We start from the raw sequence: 18371 nt of genomic DNA, 5'->3' as shown, positions 1-18371 counted from the left end.
AAGCCTTTCTTACACCTTGGCTGTTTTCCTGCTGCAGACTGGGACTATGGAATCCATAAGCTGTCGTACCATTTCAGATTACAGCAATATAAAAGAAGGATTTAGATTCAACATGTAAACACGTAAAAATAATGCACGTCTTACGTTACGCCAGGATGAAGATTGTATTTCTTCTTTCCAAATCGTGTCTGCTGCGCAAAGAAATCGTAACGCTCTGATTTCTTCCACATGTAATAAAATGCTACACACTCACCGACTGATCTTGTTCGTACCTAGGAAATACATGCAATGCAAGTTTTGATTAATTTAAATACATTTTTGGCAAAGAAAGCTACCATTCAAATCAAAAGATGTGAAATTCAAAATCAATGCTTCTTTATAAAACACAGGAAATAGTGGAAACTATTGACACAAAATTTCAGTGGCCCAGAAAGTAAAATGCAAAGTCTGACAGTGTTTCTAAGAATACCGAAGATATCGTGAGGTGCTACAAGGAACAGCTTCAGGAGGAATATTCCAGTCTGCTTCACCAGTCTATTCAAGGCCACACTAAGACTGCAGGAATGCATATGGTCCCTGTATGTAAGCACAGCAGGTGTTTTGCCCTCTTCTGAACTTTATTTTCATGGCCAGAGTTACTGAGGATTGTGGATTTTGAGACACCAATTTGGACATATACATAGTAAAAATTATAAGGAGTAAATATAGTCATTTGTGAAGGAAGCTGAGGATAAGAATTTATTTACAATTACATTACTTTTTTAAAAATGTGAGAACTACAATTAAAATCAGTGTTTACCTTATTTGCCTGAATCACATGAAAATCCTTGCCATAGACTTTCAACCCTTGTTCAAAATTTCTACATTCTTCTTCCGTCCAAACAGATAATTCTTCTATAGCAACAAAATGCAATAAAGAAAACACTTAACAAAAAAGCACACGGTCAAAAAAAGAAAACCAAAGTGACAGAAAACATATACGGTATTCAAATTTCTTTCACCATCTGTTGACTAAATGAGAACTGCCTCCAGAAACTTCACTGACTAGTATAAAAATGAAAATCCTCCCTTCTAGTGAGTAGGTGGGAATTTGGCAGCCTTAAGTAGCCAGTCAGTAGCGATTGTTATAAACAGTCCCTAACTCCAGCCCTGCCACATGGGGAAAATTACTAGGCAGCAGGAAGAGGAAGAAGGGCTTAAGACCTACTGTTTTCCCCTAGAAACAAAGGAAGCCGCTATCCTTCCAGCCAGGACACAGCACGAAGTTTAGGCTATGGACTGGTTGCTGGTATTTGGAAGAAGCAGAGGAAAAAGGATATGGAATGAGGTCGTCTTTACTGAGAGCAAGAGCAAAACAGGAAATGCTTAAGGTTCCAAAAGCTTCTTTAAAACCAGGGTCTTTCTAGTGTTATACTTTTTAAAATAAAAGGGTTAGATATTAATTTTCCTTTACTTAAAATTATGAATTATTTAATTTCACATTTCACATTCGTTCTATTAACTTTGATGACTGAGAAGGTTTACAAGAACAAGGAAAAAATTATCCAAGAAACACACAACTCCATTGCTAGAAGTGATCTTAAATTTTAAATTATAATTAAAGTCATAGATATAAATATCAAGTGCTATTAACTGGAAATTAATTAACACACCTTCTTTGAGCATGTACCTCTTTATACTACATCTGATAATTCCATTTTCTCAGAGAACAAGAGACTCACTGAAGGCTGCATTTAAATAGGCACTGATAACTAAGGCTTATTTGCAGTCAAGCTCAGTCTGTTGACAGCAAAACCCAAAACCTGCATAACAAATAAAATGAGAGTTCAACAACAAACTTAGCTTTCAGTGTATGCTCACCTCTGGCTGCTTTCACATTAAATCTCAGCCTCCGTAATGATTCTTCAGTATCAAAATTGCACTTAACTAGTTCATACAATGCCTAGAAAGATGAAAAGTCGTACATTTAATATTATAGATAACACTCAGTTTATGTTGTGCCACAGAAGCATACGTGGTAAATCACTGAAGAAGAAAAGATTAAAAATTAAGTCTTTGGATGAATGTAATATAATTTAAGAGATCACAAAGACATATTTCTTCTGTTTAAATTTACAAATCTCAAATTACCTAAGCAAGTACATATCCAGGTAAAGTATTTCAACATTTTCGTCCACTGCATACATTTGTAAAATTGATGGGGTTTTTGTATGTATGCATTCATGCAGCTTTAAAAAAATCTGTAACTCAAAGAACAAAACTCATTCATACACAATTACTTTTATACCAAATAATCCACTGATGCATAAAGCAAGTTTAAACCTACGTTAACAATTCAATATTTGTTAAAAGGTAAAAAAATGATCACATTTCCATTTCAACAAGGTCCACAAGGAATAATAAAGCTGTTTCAAACATAATTTAATCCTTGAGAGTAAAATAAAATAAAGGGATAATTCATTCTGTAATATTAAACTAGAAGTCCTAATTATCGTTATATACCTGCTCATTGTCTTTAATATGTGATCCCTCAGGAATTGCATCTAGGCCTTTCTCATCACCCGTACGCCTTGATGCTTCATTTAGGAACTCAATCACTTTATCTTCAGGTAAGAAGTCAGGATTCCACAGCAGCTGGTCAACATTTTCATACACTGAATTATCCACAGGAAAAAGAAAAATAAGCTAAAACAGCACTACAGAAGTTTATTCTCTTTTATAAAGCAAGTTATTATGAAATCTTGGAAGATCACTGGAGCACCAACACAAGCCCTGAACACACATAAGGCCAGGCAAAGGATGTTCTCATGAGTGCAGTGATCCAAGTGACTGGGATGCCGTAACTTATGTTGTCTTCAAATCTCTGCCATAATCTGTGCTCTAGATTCTAGGACCCATTTATGAAACTCCCCTTTCCCTGTCCTCCTGAAGCCACTTACATCAGGAGGCAGCAGCATCACCCAACACAGACTCTGAGTGACCCACCCAGCACGCTTTTTCCCGCAGTTTTGTTGATGGCAGCCACAGACACGGGAAAGTATTTCAGAAACTCAATATATATGTTTTCTTGCACAACAATTAAGATCAGTCACATAATACCAAACCGTGCATCACCAAAAATGGCGCTAAGAACACTACCAGGTATCTGGAACACTAAATATAAAAGTCTCAACCACCATTGCTGGCAAAAGCCAGTGAAAAGGTCCACTGCTTCTCCTCTGAATTATCTCTCATTTTTATTTTGAAGAACCGACAAGCTTTAAAGGATTGAAATACCAATACAGCAAAACAAAGTAAAATTCAGGTTATTAAAAAATAGAATCAGGAAAGTATCCAGGGCTTTCTTGTGCCTCAGTCCTCAAATGAAAGATAGCCTTACAAAAAACACACAGAAAATAACTTCAACAATGATTCCTAGCTTGGCAAGCACCTTTGACTCTTTTTCAACAAGAGAATACAGGAGGGAACACTTGTGAAAGAATGGTCAGCACAGGCAGGGGAGACAGTAGCATTCTGTGGAAGTGGGAAGGTCAGAGCAGCAGCTAGGGGCATCTCTGCTTGTAAAAAAGTGGTTTTTAACATGAAAGTAGACTACAAATAAAAAGCCAAAACTGATAAGGAAAATTAAGTGCTCTGTAAAGAGAGACAGCCTCATTTCACAAGCAAAGTATTCTTTGGAAACAGCTTCCAACAATTTTTTAGGAGCTTTTTTCCACTAAGGCTAGTCATAATCTGATGCTTGGTTTCTCATTTAAGAACAAGGATACTAGGTACCTCGGGATACAAACTCCAGTAGAAGCAACAATTCTCTTCAACAGATAATCAGTTCTAAGCCATCCTTAATGATGTGAGCCAAGCACACTGCAATATTTAAGAATGACAGCATTCCATATGTGTCAGCGCAGCTTCAGCACCTTTCAGTTTTCAGAGCCTTCTGAAAACATATATTTTAATGGTGTAGACTTTTTATAACACAAGATTGTTTAATAGTGGCTAATCTCATCTCCAGTCATCCTTCTCAGAGAACAAGCCCACTGTAATTTGCTTAGCACAGATTACATGGCTGTTCTTTCCTCACGACAGCAAGTCAGAACACATTCTGAACAACGTGGTTATTCTTGAGAGCATTTCCATGCTCTTGCTTGTGAGTCTGGATGAGAAAGGACCAGCCTTCTTAGTGTCTGGGAATTTTACAGTTAGAATTTCCCCTTCATTAGAGAACAACTAAGATGATGGTGTACGTACATGAAAGTACTAAATACAGTCTCAGACATTTATTTTTCAACTATTCAAGCTTCACTAATACTCCAGGCAATACTCCTGTCAAAGATTAAATCCAAAACACAGCAGAAAGAAAAGAAGTGGCAGAAGATATAAAACCCCACTGGAATATAAAACTAAAATAGTCCTAGCATCACTAGTGAAAATTTAACTTTCCCCCCTCAATGGGTTTTGCCCATGACGTAGGTTCTAGGTTGTGCAGACAGCAGCGTGCAGGACTATGAAACACTGGTTTACACAGGCTACTGCAATGCACAATGCAGCTATATCTTTTTTATTATTGGAGGCCAGAAGCCATTTAGAGCTGAGTAAATACCAGGTAAAGCAAGTGACTGACCTGTAAAGCAAAAATTACTACATCTCAGGCAAATACAGAGTTCAAGCTCTATTTTCAGACAGAAGCACGAAAGTGTGCAAAGAGCAACTTCTTCACAGCTAAAAAGCAGATCTTTTCTGATTTGTCATTTTCTGCTTTGAATGGAAGCTCCTGATTCCTCAGAGTTTCAAACTACATTCTCCTCTATCTCCCAGCTCTCCAGAGCTGACAGAATGTGCCAGCTTCAGCGTGAGCCTGCTCTATATCTCTTTTGAGACAGTTTCTAGTGAGATCAGGCTACAGTGTAGTTACCGCAGCCTAGAGTTTGAAGCAAGACAACTGCTACTACTTGAGCATATACTCAGGTTCTAGAAAGGCACCCAGTTTTATGCTGGTTAGTTTAAAAACTAACTTATATACAAAAGCCACAGTCTCAGACTAACCTGCAATGTAAACAAATTCTTAGTAATCGGCTGAAAAAGCAGGAAAATTTGCTTCTTTTAAACTCACAGCTGGGATTAAACTGTGTCTACCTTTCCTGACTCGATTGCATTGACAGTATAGAGCCAAAGGCTCTGGTTCTGAGGGAGGTAAAAGTTCCTGGACAAAAAAGCAAAAGTAGAACAGGAAGTTCATTAATATTGTGTGACGAGTTCTAGAATGTGAAAATCAAAGCTGCTGGTACCATTTTTGCCTCTTTTAACATGTTAATCCAATTCCAGCAGTATAACTTCTTTATTATCTATTTCCTTTCACATAAATTAAATATACTAGGTATAACATAAGCTACACAGAAAGCTCATGTATAGGACCAAATTAGAATATAAGGTTCTATGGGCAGTAGGCCAGCAATATAACCTTTCTTTTTCCCTTCCAAGACTCAAATTCTGATAATGAAGTACAGGATGGACTACAGTTTGAGAGATGGTTCACTTTTTCACTTGAAGGAGCCCTTCTATTAAGTGAGACACTTGACATCAATCAAATCTTTTATTTCTCCCCATCAGAAAATAATCTCAAATATAGCAATAATGGGAACAGTGTAAAGTCTCACCTTTTTCATTCTCTTTGTATTTGCATATGCCAGCTGGAATTTCAGCTTGAAACATAGAGCCCACCATGATTTCCTGTTTTGAAATAACAGAAAGAAGAAGTTAGGCAACCACAGCTGTGATATTTTTTGTTAGCAAAGAGAATGACCATGTCTTTTTTACCCCTTAAAACTTCCATTGTTAAAAATGTAAAAATGCAGTTAACAGGTACTATTTGGAAATGGAATTTTTTTTTTTATTTAAGACTCCTTACTATTAAAATTACATTTACAGGGAAAAACTGGAAAGGATTTGATGATATAAACAGTTCGGAGCTACTAGGTAACAGGTCTATTCATTGCTCATGAAATTCAAGCTTTTTAAACAGTCTTTAGTATTTACCTTTTTCCAGTCTTCTGAGGGAATATAATCTTCATCTTCTTCAGATTCCTCTTCTATTTCACTATCTACAAGGAAGTGTTCAAACATTTACAAAGGATGAGCTGTGATAGGGCCCTTGTACGGCAAGAGCAGCCTCCAGCAGAGCGGGCAGAGTGAGAGGCCATGGGACATCACAGCAAGAACGATGGAGCCACAGGGTCCAGCCTCTCAGCCCATCAACCTCCAGCCCCATGCGACCCTGCTCTACCTCACTGCCATCTTATCAAATACCACACAAGGGCAAATGGCAGTTTTAGTGACAATAATAAATGCTTCAGTATTGACAACTTTAAAAAACCACCCACTCAATGTTCACATTTAGAATGGATTATGAGACACAACAGGCTCTGAGAAGTTAAGGCACACATGAATATATCCATCAATTCTACTACTACCTAATTAAAATTTGCTTTCCCTCACCCAGCTTTGAAGCAGTTCATTTGATCCACATCCAAATTTACAACAGTCATTTGCAGAAAGTATTTTTATGTGGACATTGGGCATCCACATGTGGGTTCCAACACAATTTTCAAGTTGCTCCTAGCTTGTTACTGCTGCTGTTCTCCCCATCCAGCAGCTGACACTGAATATAATCTGTGAGACACCTTCACGTGTGCTTTTCTCAGTCTTACTGAGATTTAGCAGGCTTGGCTGTACTGCTCAGAGATGCACACCAGCATTTAAAATAGACTATTTCAGATAAGGACTGATAAACATTTTAAGCTCTTTAGGATACAGGCTAGCTGTCTTCCACAATGGACTGAAAAGAACTGCGATATCTGGTTTATGTATAACGTGATAATATCAGCACTAAAATTACTTGTACATTAAATTATGTTCTATATGCAGCTGAACATTGAAAATAAGTCCAAACCTAGTGCAATACACACGAATTACGCTAACGCTATGTTGAAAAAGTAGAATTCATTTAAGATATTTGCAATCCTCTGCACGCAGAGGTTCCTTGGCATTCTTTGATTAAAATGAACTACAGATTAGAAAGCTGCATTTCTACAATGTCATGGCTAATAACTATCACGTATAAGGTACCGTAAGGAAACTTAGCTTTGTTGAAACATAGAAGAGTAGGAATTCAAACATCAATGATAGTCACACCCATCACAGAAAGGTAAAATATCTGTTGACCAAAGGGCCTTGCTGACAGCTCAATACTAAAAAGTTCAGATCACATTAAGATTGCCACAGAAGTAATGTAACACTTGCTCAACAGCCTCAGATGGATACAAAACTGACTTTTAAACAAAACAAGAGAAAATAATCAGTCCACAATGCTGACAACAGCATCAAATATAGAACTCTTGAAGAAATTCTCTCCATCATTACCTCTCCCCTTGTTATCCTAGGTTTAACAATCTATTGGCCCTTTTCAGATTTCATTGCTTTTCTCTTCTGTATTAATGATCTTGAAGAAATTTGAGGTTCTATTTCTAGTACATTTCAGCTTTTACTTTTTTCTTCAGTTGGACTCATCTTTGAATGAGCACGTAACCTGCTGTCACCAGTCCTTGTTACAACAATTGCACACTGTGCAGCAATTATGGAGTTGGAACAGTCCATTTCTTACTTGCAAATATTTTTATCAGTGTCCTTACTGTGAACTGGCAGAAGGAATTACAATGGTAAAGGAATATCACACTAACCAGTCATTTACCGCAACCTGTTCTGTGCACAAGAACATTTTTCTGAAGAGCACAGATGCACGAACCAGTTTGTGGGATCCCACACTGGACTGTCACAACACTCGGAAGCAGCGTCATGGCAGGATTTACCTGCTTTTTCAAAACCAAAGCAATTTAAATTTTTCCACAAATTTAATTCTTTCTTTTAAGGAGAGCATATACTGAGCATCCTTATACAGCGTCTCCTATCTGCAGAGGAGATTTAGCATTCAGCTAAAAATAGGACTTTTAATTGCCTATTATCTTGAGCATAAAGATAACAAAGAACAGTGTGACGAGAGAGAGCAAACAAATGTTTATAGGTATCAACAGGCAATTTCAGAAACAGAATACTAAGTTAACTAGAGCTGCTCTTAACCAAAGGTCAATCATACTGAGATTACTGTGCTTAGCACTAAACTGTACATACTTGTGTCAAAATATTTACATCGACGAGGGCGAATTATCTCCTGTGGATCTTGAGAAGCAACAGATGGTGCTGGGTCGTCATTAGATGACTGTGTCTCATCTTCCTGACCTGATGAATCTTTTATGGTCTCCTCCTTAAATATAAAAAAGCAAACAGGAGAACAGCCATCCCTTGTATGTCACAAACACTATTTTGGCAATATTTTTTTCCAAAACTGTTGATATATCAAACCCAAACACCTTTAATCTGATTTGAAGGGACTGTATAGATTCTGGCCTGTCCAGACTAAGCTACAACAAATGTGTAAGCACAACATAATATTTACTGACCAGGATTTTAAGCAGATCAATTTAACAGTCAGACTCCAACATACTATTCAGAAATATGAACCACAATTAAATATCACATCCAGTTCTTTAAATCAGTCAAGGAAATCCTTGCAGTTTTCACTTGATTTCATTTAACTTTAAATTTTAATTTGGTCTTTAAACCCTTTTCTTATGAATAAAAAGAGGAGAAATTATTTACTCGTTATACTTTTCTCAATCAACACGACAGCAGTAATGTGCTTCAAGCCCACAGGAACAGCATTATCAGGAGACTCGAGTACATACAGCAAGTCATCAAAAGAGCAAAAATTCAAACAAGCTTGTACATTAGACAATAAACCACAACAACCATTGGAATTATTACAATTAAAAAAAATTAAAATGATAAAGGTAAAAAAAGTATTAGTACCTTCTATTTCAATGCATGTTGTCACTATGCTTTATGTGCTCTATGACTACGTTGCAAGCACTTACACTTGCTAGTTCTAACACAGCAGCATTAGGCACAGCACATGTTTGTACCTTTACCAGCAGCCAGAGTATTATCACATGTGCAGCTTAAAGCAGATTAAAAATAGAGAATAGCTAAGTGCAGTATAGCTAAATAAGCTGCGGAAAGCTTCCAGAGAAAGCCTGAATGATTTATAAAATCATTCCACCCCCGCAGATGTATTTTACTGCCTCTCTGCTAAGAGCATGCAAGCATTTCAGAGCTCTCATTCTTGTGACCCAAGGCAAACAATCATAGCAGGTTACCCACCTCTCTTTGTGCCCAGTCCTCCCCACCACCCTTGCTCCCACCCTATTGAAACATGTGGAATATGAGAACGTGTTCATCCAATTCAGCCACAGCACGGAGCCTGCAATCAGGTTAACCCACGGGCTGCGTTTACGGTGCTGGACTGGGAACCACCACTGCCAATGGGCAGGAATGCACTTGCTTCCACAGCGTGCTAGGAAGTGTTCGTGCCCAACAGAGGGACAATGATGGCTCCTCTTGCTGCTGACAGCAGTGACAAACACTGAGATTTCATCCATTTAAGAAAAAAGATAGACAGTATCTTAAATCACCGGGTAACAGAACTGAAGACTACAGAGGAGGTCATGAGAACACAGGAGACGGAAGCTGTGTCAGGAAGCAATCAAGAAACAAGGACTCAAGAAGAAAGCAAGACTTTGGGAACACCACCAAGTACAACAAAATAAAACACTTCTGTGGCTTATTTTAATTCTGCGTATTTCATGTTATTAAAGTTTCTCCCCCTCTCCAGCTTCTTGAACCTTTTCTGACATAACAGAACTATGTACTTTTATTTCTTTTTGAACTATTCAACTCATACAAATAGCAAACTTTTACAGCATCTGTCAAAGGAGTTTGTAAATCCCAAGATTTTCTGTATCAGATATATCACTCCTCATCCCTGTGTCACATTCCAGAGATTCTAAAATGGGTAAGATATCAAAGAACAAGATGCATCCTTTCTAAAGCCAGATTAAGTAACATGACCTCCATTAATGCCTAAGCTTTTTTGTTACTGAACATTCAAATGGTTTCATATTTTAATGGAATTCAGGATACAACTCTGAATGGCACCAGTAGTGGAGAACTTAGAGCTGTTCCCATGACAGGACAGGATTGTTACAAATACGTATGACATACACAAGTAGAAAAGACTCTAAAATCAGGACATTTACTTTAAGAGCACACAGAGCAGGATTTTAAAAAAGCTAAGTTCAAAACTATACATTTTGCAAAGATATTTGAAGCATCAGACTCAGTTAATAATTTAAGTACTACCAAGACTGCCAGGCTGAGAAAATACAATTTAAAATGCTAAAGCTAGGAAACCTGCAGCAATCTCCAGTGCTCAGAGACACATTTAATTCAATCCCAAACTTCACTGTTGAGTTTCAATAGATCAGCTTTTCATCTTGGAACAAGTGATCAGCCATACCTATAAATGTAGTGGTTTAACCCCAGGCAGCAACTAAGCCCCATGCAGCCGCTTACTCAATCCCTGCCTCTCACAGAGGGAAGGGGGGGAGAATGGAAAAAAAAGTGAAAGTTGTGGGTTGAGATAGTTTAATAGAACTGCAGAAGAGAGAGGTAACAATGATAACAGAACATACAAACCGAGTGATGCACAACACAATTGCTCACCACCTGCTGACAGATCCTGTCCCTGAGCAACTGCAGCCCCCCAGCCAAATCCTTCAGTTTATACACTGAGCTTGATGCCATATGGTGTGGAATTTCCCTCTGGCCAGTTTGGGTCAGGTCTCCTGGCTGTGCCCTCTCTCCCAGTTCCCTGTGCACCCCCCAGCCCAGTATGAGAAGCTGAAAAGTCTGTAACTGCTCAGTAACCACTAAAAACATCAGTGCATTACCAACACTATTTTTTTTTTTTATTCCCCAATACAAAACACAGCACTACCCCAGCTACTAGAGAAAGAAAATTAATTCTATTCCAGTTGAAACCAGGACAACAAAGGTGCCTTCAGGCATTTAAAACATTAGTTTTGAAGTCAGACTATTCCGAAAGACAATTATAATCCCTTCTGACATGATGTTATATGTACACATGTACTCTAATTTGCCTCAACAACAGTTTGGAATGATACAGACAAAAATAAGAGCAATGAAAAGAAACACAGATGGGCAATTAAAAGTAAACATTAGAGATTAGTACACAAAGCATCTGAAATCAACTATATTATTAATTACTTCTGCAATGATTTGACATCTTGAGTGGCTGTCTAGCACAGAGCAGCAGTATGAAATGAGTTTTCAAGTAGTGCAAACTTACTTTGTTTTCACCGCTACAGCCACTGTTGTCATCGTTATCAACATCATCATCATCATCTCCCTCCTCCTCTTCCTCTTCATCATCTTCATCATCTTCATCTTCTTGGAGAGGAATGGTACCATCATAGCCATAACGGCTAAGCAGCTCCTGGATTGGCATATCACTTTCCTGATAAACATCCAAACAAAGTTTGAGGTATTAACAAAACTATTTCACATCCCACATCCATTCTGCAGCCTAAAGGTGTACACTTTAACTGTAACACAGCAAAACCAGACAGATGATGATCATGTATGCAAAGAATGGCCACTCCAAAATGAATGGACAGTCAAAATTAGTAGTTTTGGCCCCTAAGAAAAATGTGTAGTCTTCTATTTCCCAATCCTTCGTTAATTTACAGCAGACCTCATGTACCAATGATTTCTTAAAGGGAAACACGAGCGCTGCCATGGTTACATCATACCCCCCCCCAGTTCACAGAGCGAACACAATCCTCATTGGAACAGTTCTGGTTGGTATTACCCTTAACACCCAAACACTACCTGAACAAATTACAGTACTTTGTACATATTCATGGAAAAAAAGATAAAATGTGTGTCAGCAGCAATTGCTTCACCCAAACAGCTAACATACTGACAGTTTTGCAGGCGGAAACTTGCCCTAGTGCAAGGCATTGATTTTTGATTTTCTTGTCTCCAAGAATTCGGCAGAACAAGGGCCAGAACACACAGTACCTGTCTTGAATGTGGAGCTTAATCTTCATTTGGGGAGTTGTGCTACAGGGACAATTCCACACAATTCTACAATCCTGGCTTTGACAAAACAGACCTCTGTGTGTCTCTGTGCCTCTCCCCCTTCCAGGCAAAACAAAAATGAGAGGTTGGACAGGGTCAAAGTATCACCTTACATTCAGGTTCACCTGATATCCAGGTAAAGATACTAGCAACCTTTACAGAACCATACACATTTTAAGCCATCTGTCTCAGAAAACCATCCACAGTTGGAGACAAATCTGCTAAAATATGCGCACATTTAAAAGTCCTTATATTTGGAATGCTAGTCCACTCTGAAGAGTCACTTAAATGATACAGTCGGTTCTCAAATTCAGTGGCTCCCAAGCTGCTATCAATTGCATTCACTTTATTAATAAAAATGAATTGCCAGGTCTGCAAATCACTTACTTTAGTGCTATTAATACCTCAGTATCCAGCCCCCAGGGCAGTATATGGCAACCCTGATGAGATTTTTTGGAGCAGAAACTTTCAGAGAGCGTTTTAAAAACATCTCTCTCACAAGAGCAAACGCTTTGTTGACTACTTAGAGATGTCTGCCCCCTCTGAATATTTCTTCTTAGTCTGCAGTGTACATCTCTGCTGTATGTCATATCATGTCATGGCAAGAACTCTTAGAAGTGCGGAACCAATGTTTTACTGACACAGACAATATGACAGGACCGTGACCTCCATTAAAACCTGACAGTACAGCTAACAGAACAATCCTATTCATAATGCCAAACACGTGTTCTCCAGCACATTTTGGAAAGTAATACACTCTTTACTTAGCGCTCCTCCCCACTATCCCATTTGTATGTACAGACTGAGAATTAAAAATAATTTTTACTACAATTTCAGGTATGTGTGAACTATGTAAAAGGCACACTATCCAGTGTTATCTAGGAAAGTGATACGGTATTTACAACATTTTCCTTAGGCAGAGCCTCTTAATTTCCAATAGTGTACCATTACAATTCCGAAAGCCCCAAGGGCCAGCAACTCTCCAGGCTAAAATACGAATAATTATTTCTGTATTATCATATTTCAGGATTTTGAAAAGACAGGAAAGGTAAGAATTATCAAAGACAGAGAAATTTCTTAGGTAGAAGACGTTTAATAACAAGGAATGGATTATAACTCATGCGTCCAGAGTAGAGGTAAAGTGAGGGGAAGTGATGTAACAGAAAACTGTACCGTAAGCAGCATAAAGAAGGTAAATATAAATGACTGTACACTCCTCTAATTGAAGAGCTCAGGGGCAACCACTGAAATGAACACAAAATAGGTCTGAAAAACCAAACCTGCTTCTCACACTAAATGAACTGTGCAACGCTGCCCTAAGCCTCATGGACACTAAGTTTAGAGAGGTTAAAAATCAAAATGGACAAATCCATGGGAGGAGGAAAAATAAGACTGACAGGCATTGCAGACAAAAAGACAACATCTTTTTCATATGTGACTTAATTGCACTCTGCTAGAAGCTGGAAGAGTATTTGGGAGAAACACTGCATGCTTCCACGTATAGTTCTCTCACTTAGAGACAAAAGGATGCTGGTGCGTAACCCTAACAGAACTCAAAAGCCCTCCCTGGAAAAGGGAGAACCAAAAGGAGAAAAAAAGCAATTATATGGAACAACAAATGGAAAAAGGGAGGGAGAAGAAGGCTTAGAAACCTGTAAGGAATGCAAGGAGGCACCACACAGAATCCTGGCAATGCTCACCACTTCCTAGAGGCACCCAGGAAGCCAGTGCACACCACCCAGCAGTGCTGTGCCCACAGACAAAGCTGAAGCACAAAGCTGAAGAACCAGGCCTCACACCCGCCAAACCCTCCATGTCACACTCCCTCCAGCCCATGCTCTGTACAGTCACCTTAGCTAAGAGTAGTGGGAAGCTAAGTTCTACATCTTGCTGGGGACTGGTTATTTATTATTTCCATGACAGACTATGAATGGAGTTTGCTACTACCAAAATGATGCTGCCAAGATTCCTCTGCTTTGGAAAACCACAGTGTCAGGGTATGCCCAGAACATCAAGAGACGTGCCTCATCCCAGGCACACCTCCATGAGCACTGTCTCTTGGGCTGCTGAAGAAGGAATACTGGTTAGCCAGGCCTTGGCCAGAACTGGTATAAATGCTCTTATGAAGGAAAATAGCATTACTGAGTACATGTCTGGAAACGATCAAGGACAGCCTGTTGCACCACTTCGCAGACAGCTTTCCTGGGCAGGAAACACTCTTAGCTTTCATGAAATATCACTGAGACCCACCAAATTCAGTATTTCTGTTCCCTTCAAGTACTGCTTTGTTCTCAGGGAATAGTATTCTTTCCCTATCCTAGAGCAGCAGAGGGTGACTTTGGGTCTCTAGACACACAAATGCTACTGCCACTTCAACATAAATGCACACATGTGCTTGCACAGACAAATGCAGGATGCTGTTCAACCTCAAGTACTGACACATTACAGGTTCACTAGCTTCAACCAACAAGTAGGAAAGTTCCTCACCCTCAGAGGAAGGAGCACTTTTTATGACAGTCAGGAATTAAATTATCAAGGTTCCAAAACTCTTTTGCATAACCTGACTGCCACCTTGTCTCCAAAGGAGCTGAACTCATAAACCAGCCACACTCACAGTCTGGGGGAAATCGGAGATAGTACATGTAAATGTTGGGGTAAAGAAAAAGACAGGGAAGTACTCGTCTTGACGTTAGCTTTGAGATTTAGATTGTTTATCATCCATGAATGAAAAAAAGAGATAAAAGTAAACCCTGATGTGCAACCTGCTACCCCACAACTAGAAGAAACCACAAGTCACTATCAAGACCCTGCTTGCATGGAAGCACCTGGAACTCTGCAAAAGCCCTGCCTGCAACACATGTACAAACATACCAAAAGATTCTCTGACAGCCTGTAAAAGCATCTTGCATAGACTCACCCAGGGAGCGATAGGAATCTGAGGTTGCTCACCGTCCTGACCATAAAAATAGCTGGAACATGTCAAAATTATAAAACTGCAGCCCTGACAAACAAGACGTGAGGGAATAAATTGATGGCTGAAATACAGTTATAAGCAAAGCACTGTAATGGGGTGACAAAACTACACAACCAGATGTTGACTCCACAGAAAATATGAGGAGAAAAAAGATATTTTCAACTGAAAAAACAGATGACATACATGTGAAGCTCCATTTCTCATTTAATCTAGATGAAGCATATTTAGATTCACAAACTATTTATTTATCTTCATGTTTAGCATTTAATATCAAACTTGAAATTACGAGAAAGAAATTATCATTTACACCCAAAATGGAGTTTAAATGCGTTAAATTAATTTAAAGTCATATTGGCATAATCACTTACACTAAGTAGGATTTGTACATCAAATATGCATTTGAGAATCACCTGTTCTGGATGCCTTTTCATGAGGCCACAGTCAGTCTTTAAATTACTTTGCATTTATAATAGACCTAGTTTGTAGTTTAAGAATATTATTCCTGTCTGAGAAGTAATTTAAGACAATACATAAGTGACAGCATAACCTCAAAATGCCAAACAAAGCTTATATGCAATTATTTCAGACGACATACATTTTAAGGTTTATTTATCACTACTAACAATAATTGAGTTCTGACCCCAGCTCTGCTGACAACTCTTTGCTTCTAGCCAATCATTTCACCTGCACCTCCATTTAAAAGAAGAGCTCAAATGTTTGTATAAAAATGCAAAAGAAATGTAAAATTCTGGAATTTTTTTTTTAAAAATCAAAATTTATTTGCACTAACCAAGTGCTTTAGAAAATAATAACACTGGAATGTGCAAGTTTTGCCAGAGCGTACTTAAACTTACATTAGCTTTAAAATGCAAATCCTCTACCAGCACATATACGCAAAAAGAAACTAAAAAGCACAGCGTGATACATTATTAACTATTTATGTACCAGTTTCCTTTCCGCAACTTTTGCGAACTGCAAATTTAGCTCAGCCCCTTTCCCCCAACTAAATTATTTGTCTATTAGTGTTTTAGAGGTGTTCTTTTAAAAATTTCAAGTATAAGGGAAATAACCTGTATGTTTTGTGTGAAACTGTGGGCTGTGGTTATGTTTTATAACTGCTTAAGGCTACCTACCCTGTTAAGATCCTCTATTTCAGAACTGAAGTTTGTTTCTCCTTCCATCATTTCCTCCTCTTCTAATGTCCGTTCATCATCAAAGTCATGCACCAGCATATCAGCTGATGGATCAAATTCATGGTCATCAGATGTTGCTGAACCTCCTGATAGAAAACATTTTAAAGAATGTTTTTAGTTAGATCATGGCCTCACAGACTTTATTTTTTTTATTTTGGTGACATTTTAATATTCAAATTGTACAGAGAAATTAAAAGATCTTCAAAATCCCTCAATAATTTATCTTAGGGAAAGCCAACCTCATCATTCGGCGGACAGTGAAAGTTGTCCTTTTGGTGGTAGGAGATCATGGAAAAAAAGAACCAAGAGACACTGTTTAACCAGTCAGCTCTCAAGTGCTCTGTATCTGGACATTGGGCTCCTAGTTAAATGTTTGTAAAATGTTCAGGTTTTGGAGACTTAATTCCTAAATAATAATAAACCTGTCTGAATCAAGAGTTCTGCTGGGAGCAGAAATACTGAGGGCAGTTGCTTCCTTGATAATTTGCAAGCTTTCTTGCTTACAATTACAAAGACAGTCTAATGACTTTTCAAAAATTTAAACTTAAAAGTAAGCTTCGTGGGTATGCAGATTTTACTTATGATGCAGAATCCTTAGTTATTTTTCCCCAGGAAGTTTTTTCACAGTTCTTTGTAAAGAAGTCTGGTTGTATTTTATGACAATGAAAAATAAATGAATGGATGAATGGTTTGGCAGATGCAGCATTTTTATGTAATTCAGCAATACTTGATTCCTAATCCTAACCCCAGTAACATTTTTCCACTTGTCTCCATGGACAATTTAAATTTCATTTTCCAAAGCCTGAAGATCGTACCCACGCTAAGGGCACAAGAGGAAGCTGGTTGACTGTAAGGGTTAAGTACACTTTGTAGTTGGAAGTGGTAAAGCAATTGGCTGTTTCTCTGAAGGGAATAAGAGCTCAAGAGACAAGGGCAGTAAGGATTGGAAAGCTTTTCCACTAGTAGGATGCCAAAAATCTTGGAAATAAGTAACACTAAGTACAGTGGTACCAAAGTGAACAAAACCCCAGATATTCATAACTTACTCTTAGGCTGACTGTGAGATAGCCAGTAGCTCTGGGATACTGGGATATCAGAAAATAACCAGCCTTAAAAGCAGAAGTCACAAACCCCCTCATTTTTAGTAATTCAATGAGTTAAAAAACAATTACTGCTTTTCCTGTTGCTTTTGGTCTTGATACTATTACGCACAAAAACATACATCAACAGCATATCTATTAATTGAGAGCGTACAGTGCCTTAGCTTTTGACTCTATTTAACACTAACACCAGTGGGTTGCCATGCCTGGAGCGACGGAAGTTGTACTGCTGGGTAAAGCTGTCCCCTCCACACCCAGCACTCACTCCCATTGTGCTCTTCATGACGTGAGCGTTCCCCAACATGTGTTCATGCAGCTTTTGCAAATTTTATTTCCCCAGTGTATTTAGAAACTCAAATTGGAAGAAAGCAGTGACTATTTAAACCAGTACTGCCACCAGCCTATCCATCAAATGATGTCCTTAGATTACCAACCGGAAGAGACCAGCAAAACCAGTTTTTGTAGAGTGCCCTCTTCCCTCACAATATTTAGGAAATATTAAAAATATTTACCTGGACTTGAAGACTCAATAGAAGGCTAAAAAAGAAAACACAGGAAATTATTCTTTTTATGTTGAATCTGTACAAACTCAATTCTGTAATTCATCTGACACAAAGCAAGCCACTGCAAGTAATATATTTACAAGTAAAGAACCACGAACATGCTGGGGTAATGTAAGAGAAATAGAATGCATTTCCTCCTTTATGTATCAATATTGCTGCACTATTTCAGCAGGAATAATTGGAAGAAATGCCCATTTTGTGATGCAATAATTGAGTTGATGAACGTATAAAATAAAGCAAAACAATTTATTCTGAAAATAGCATTACAGTTCCACCAGCAGGTTAGTCTTGCATAAACCAGCACTATTGCCAGGTGGGGGCAATGCTACCTTCTCTCCATCTCTCCGATAATTTCCAATCCTTCCTTTATGGTGATACAAAACTGAAAACTGACAGTAGTGATAGGTTAGTTTTTAACAGATCCAGCTCTGTT

General features: G+C 38.3%; 1 protein-coding gene across 1 annotated transcript in view; it reads right to left on the bottom strand.

Moving 5' to 3' along the window:
* MIER1 (MIER1 transcriptional regulator) overlaps positions 1 to 18371 on the bottom strand; it is a 38195-nt gene that overhangs the window by 5841 nt on the left and 13983 nt on the right. Inside the window, exons 2-11 of the mRNA XM_069861954.1 lie at positions 17888 to 17912; positions 16216 to 16361; positions 11315 to 11482; positions 8179 to 8311; positions 6031 to 6095; positions 5652 to 5724; positions 2503 to 2654; positions 1861 to 1942; positions 800 to 894; positions 145 to 272 (exon numbers count right to left, since the gene is read on the bottom strand). Coding sequence (XP_069718055.1) covers positions 145 to 272; positions 800 to 894; positions 1861 to 1942; positions 2503 to 2654; positions 5652 to 5724; positions 6031 to 6095; positions 8179 to 8311; positions 11315 to 11482; positions 16216 to 16361; positions 17888 to 17912 — 1067 coding nt within the window. The remainder of the gene's footprint in view (positions 1 to 144; positions 273 to 799; positions 895 to 1860; positions 1943 to 2502; positions 2655 to 5651; positions 5725 to 6030; positions 6096 to 8178; positions 8312 to 11314; positions 11483 to 16215; positions 16362 to 17887; positions 17913 to 18371) is intronic.

The sequence above is a fragment of the Phaenicophaeus curvirostris genome, chromosome 8, assembly GCF_032191515.1.
Source record: "Phaenicophaeus curvirostris isolate KB17595 chromosome 8, BPBGC_Pcur_1.0, whole genome shotgun sequence".
Classification (NCBI taxonomy): domain Eukaryota; kingdom Metazoa; phylum Chordata; class Aves; order Cuculiformes; family Cuculidae; genus Phaenicophaeus; species Phaenicophaeus curvirostris.
Note: the sequence above shows the minus strand (reverse complement) of the source record. Positions and strands in the feature narration are given on the sequence as shown.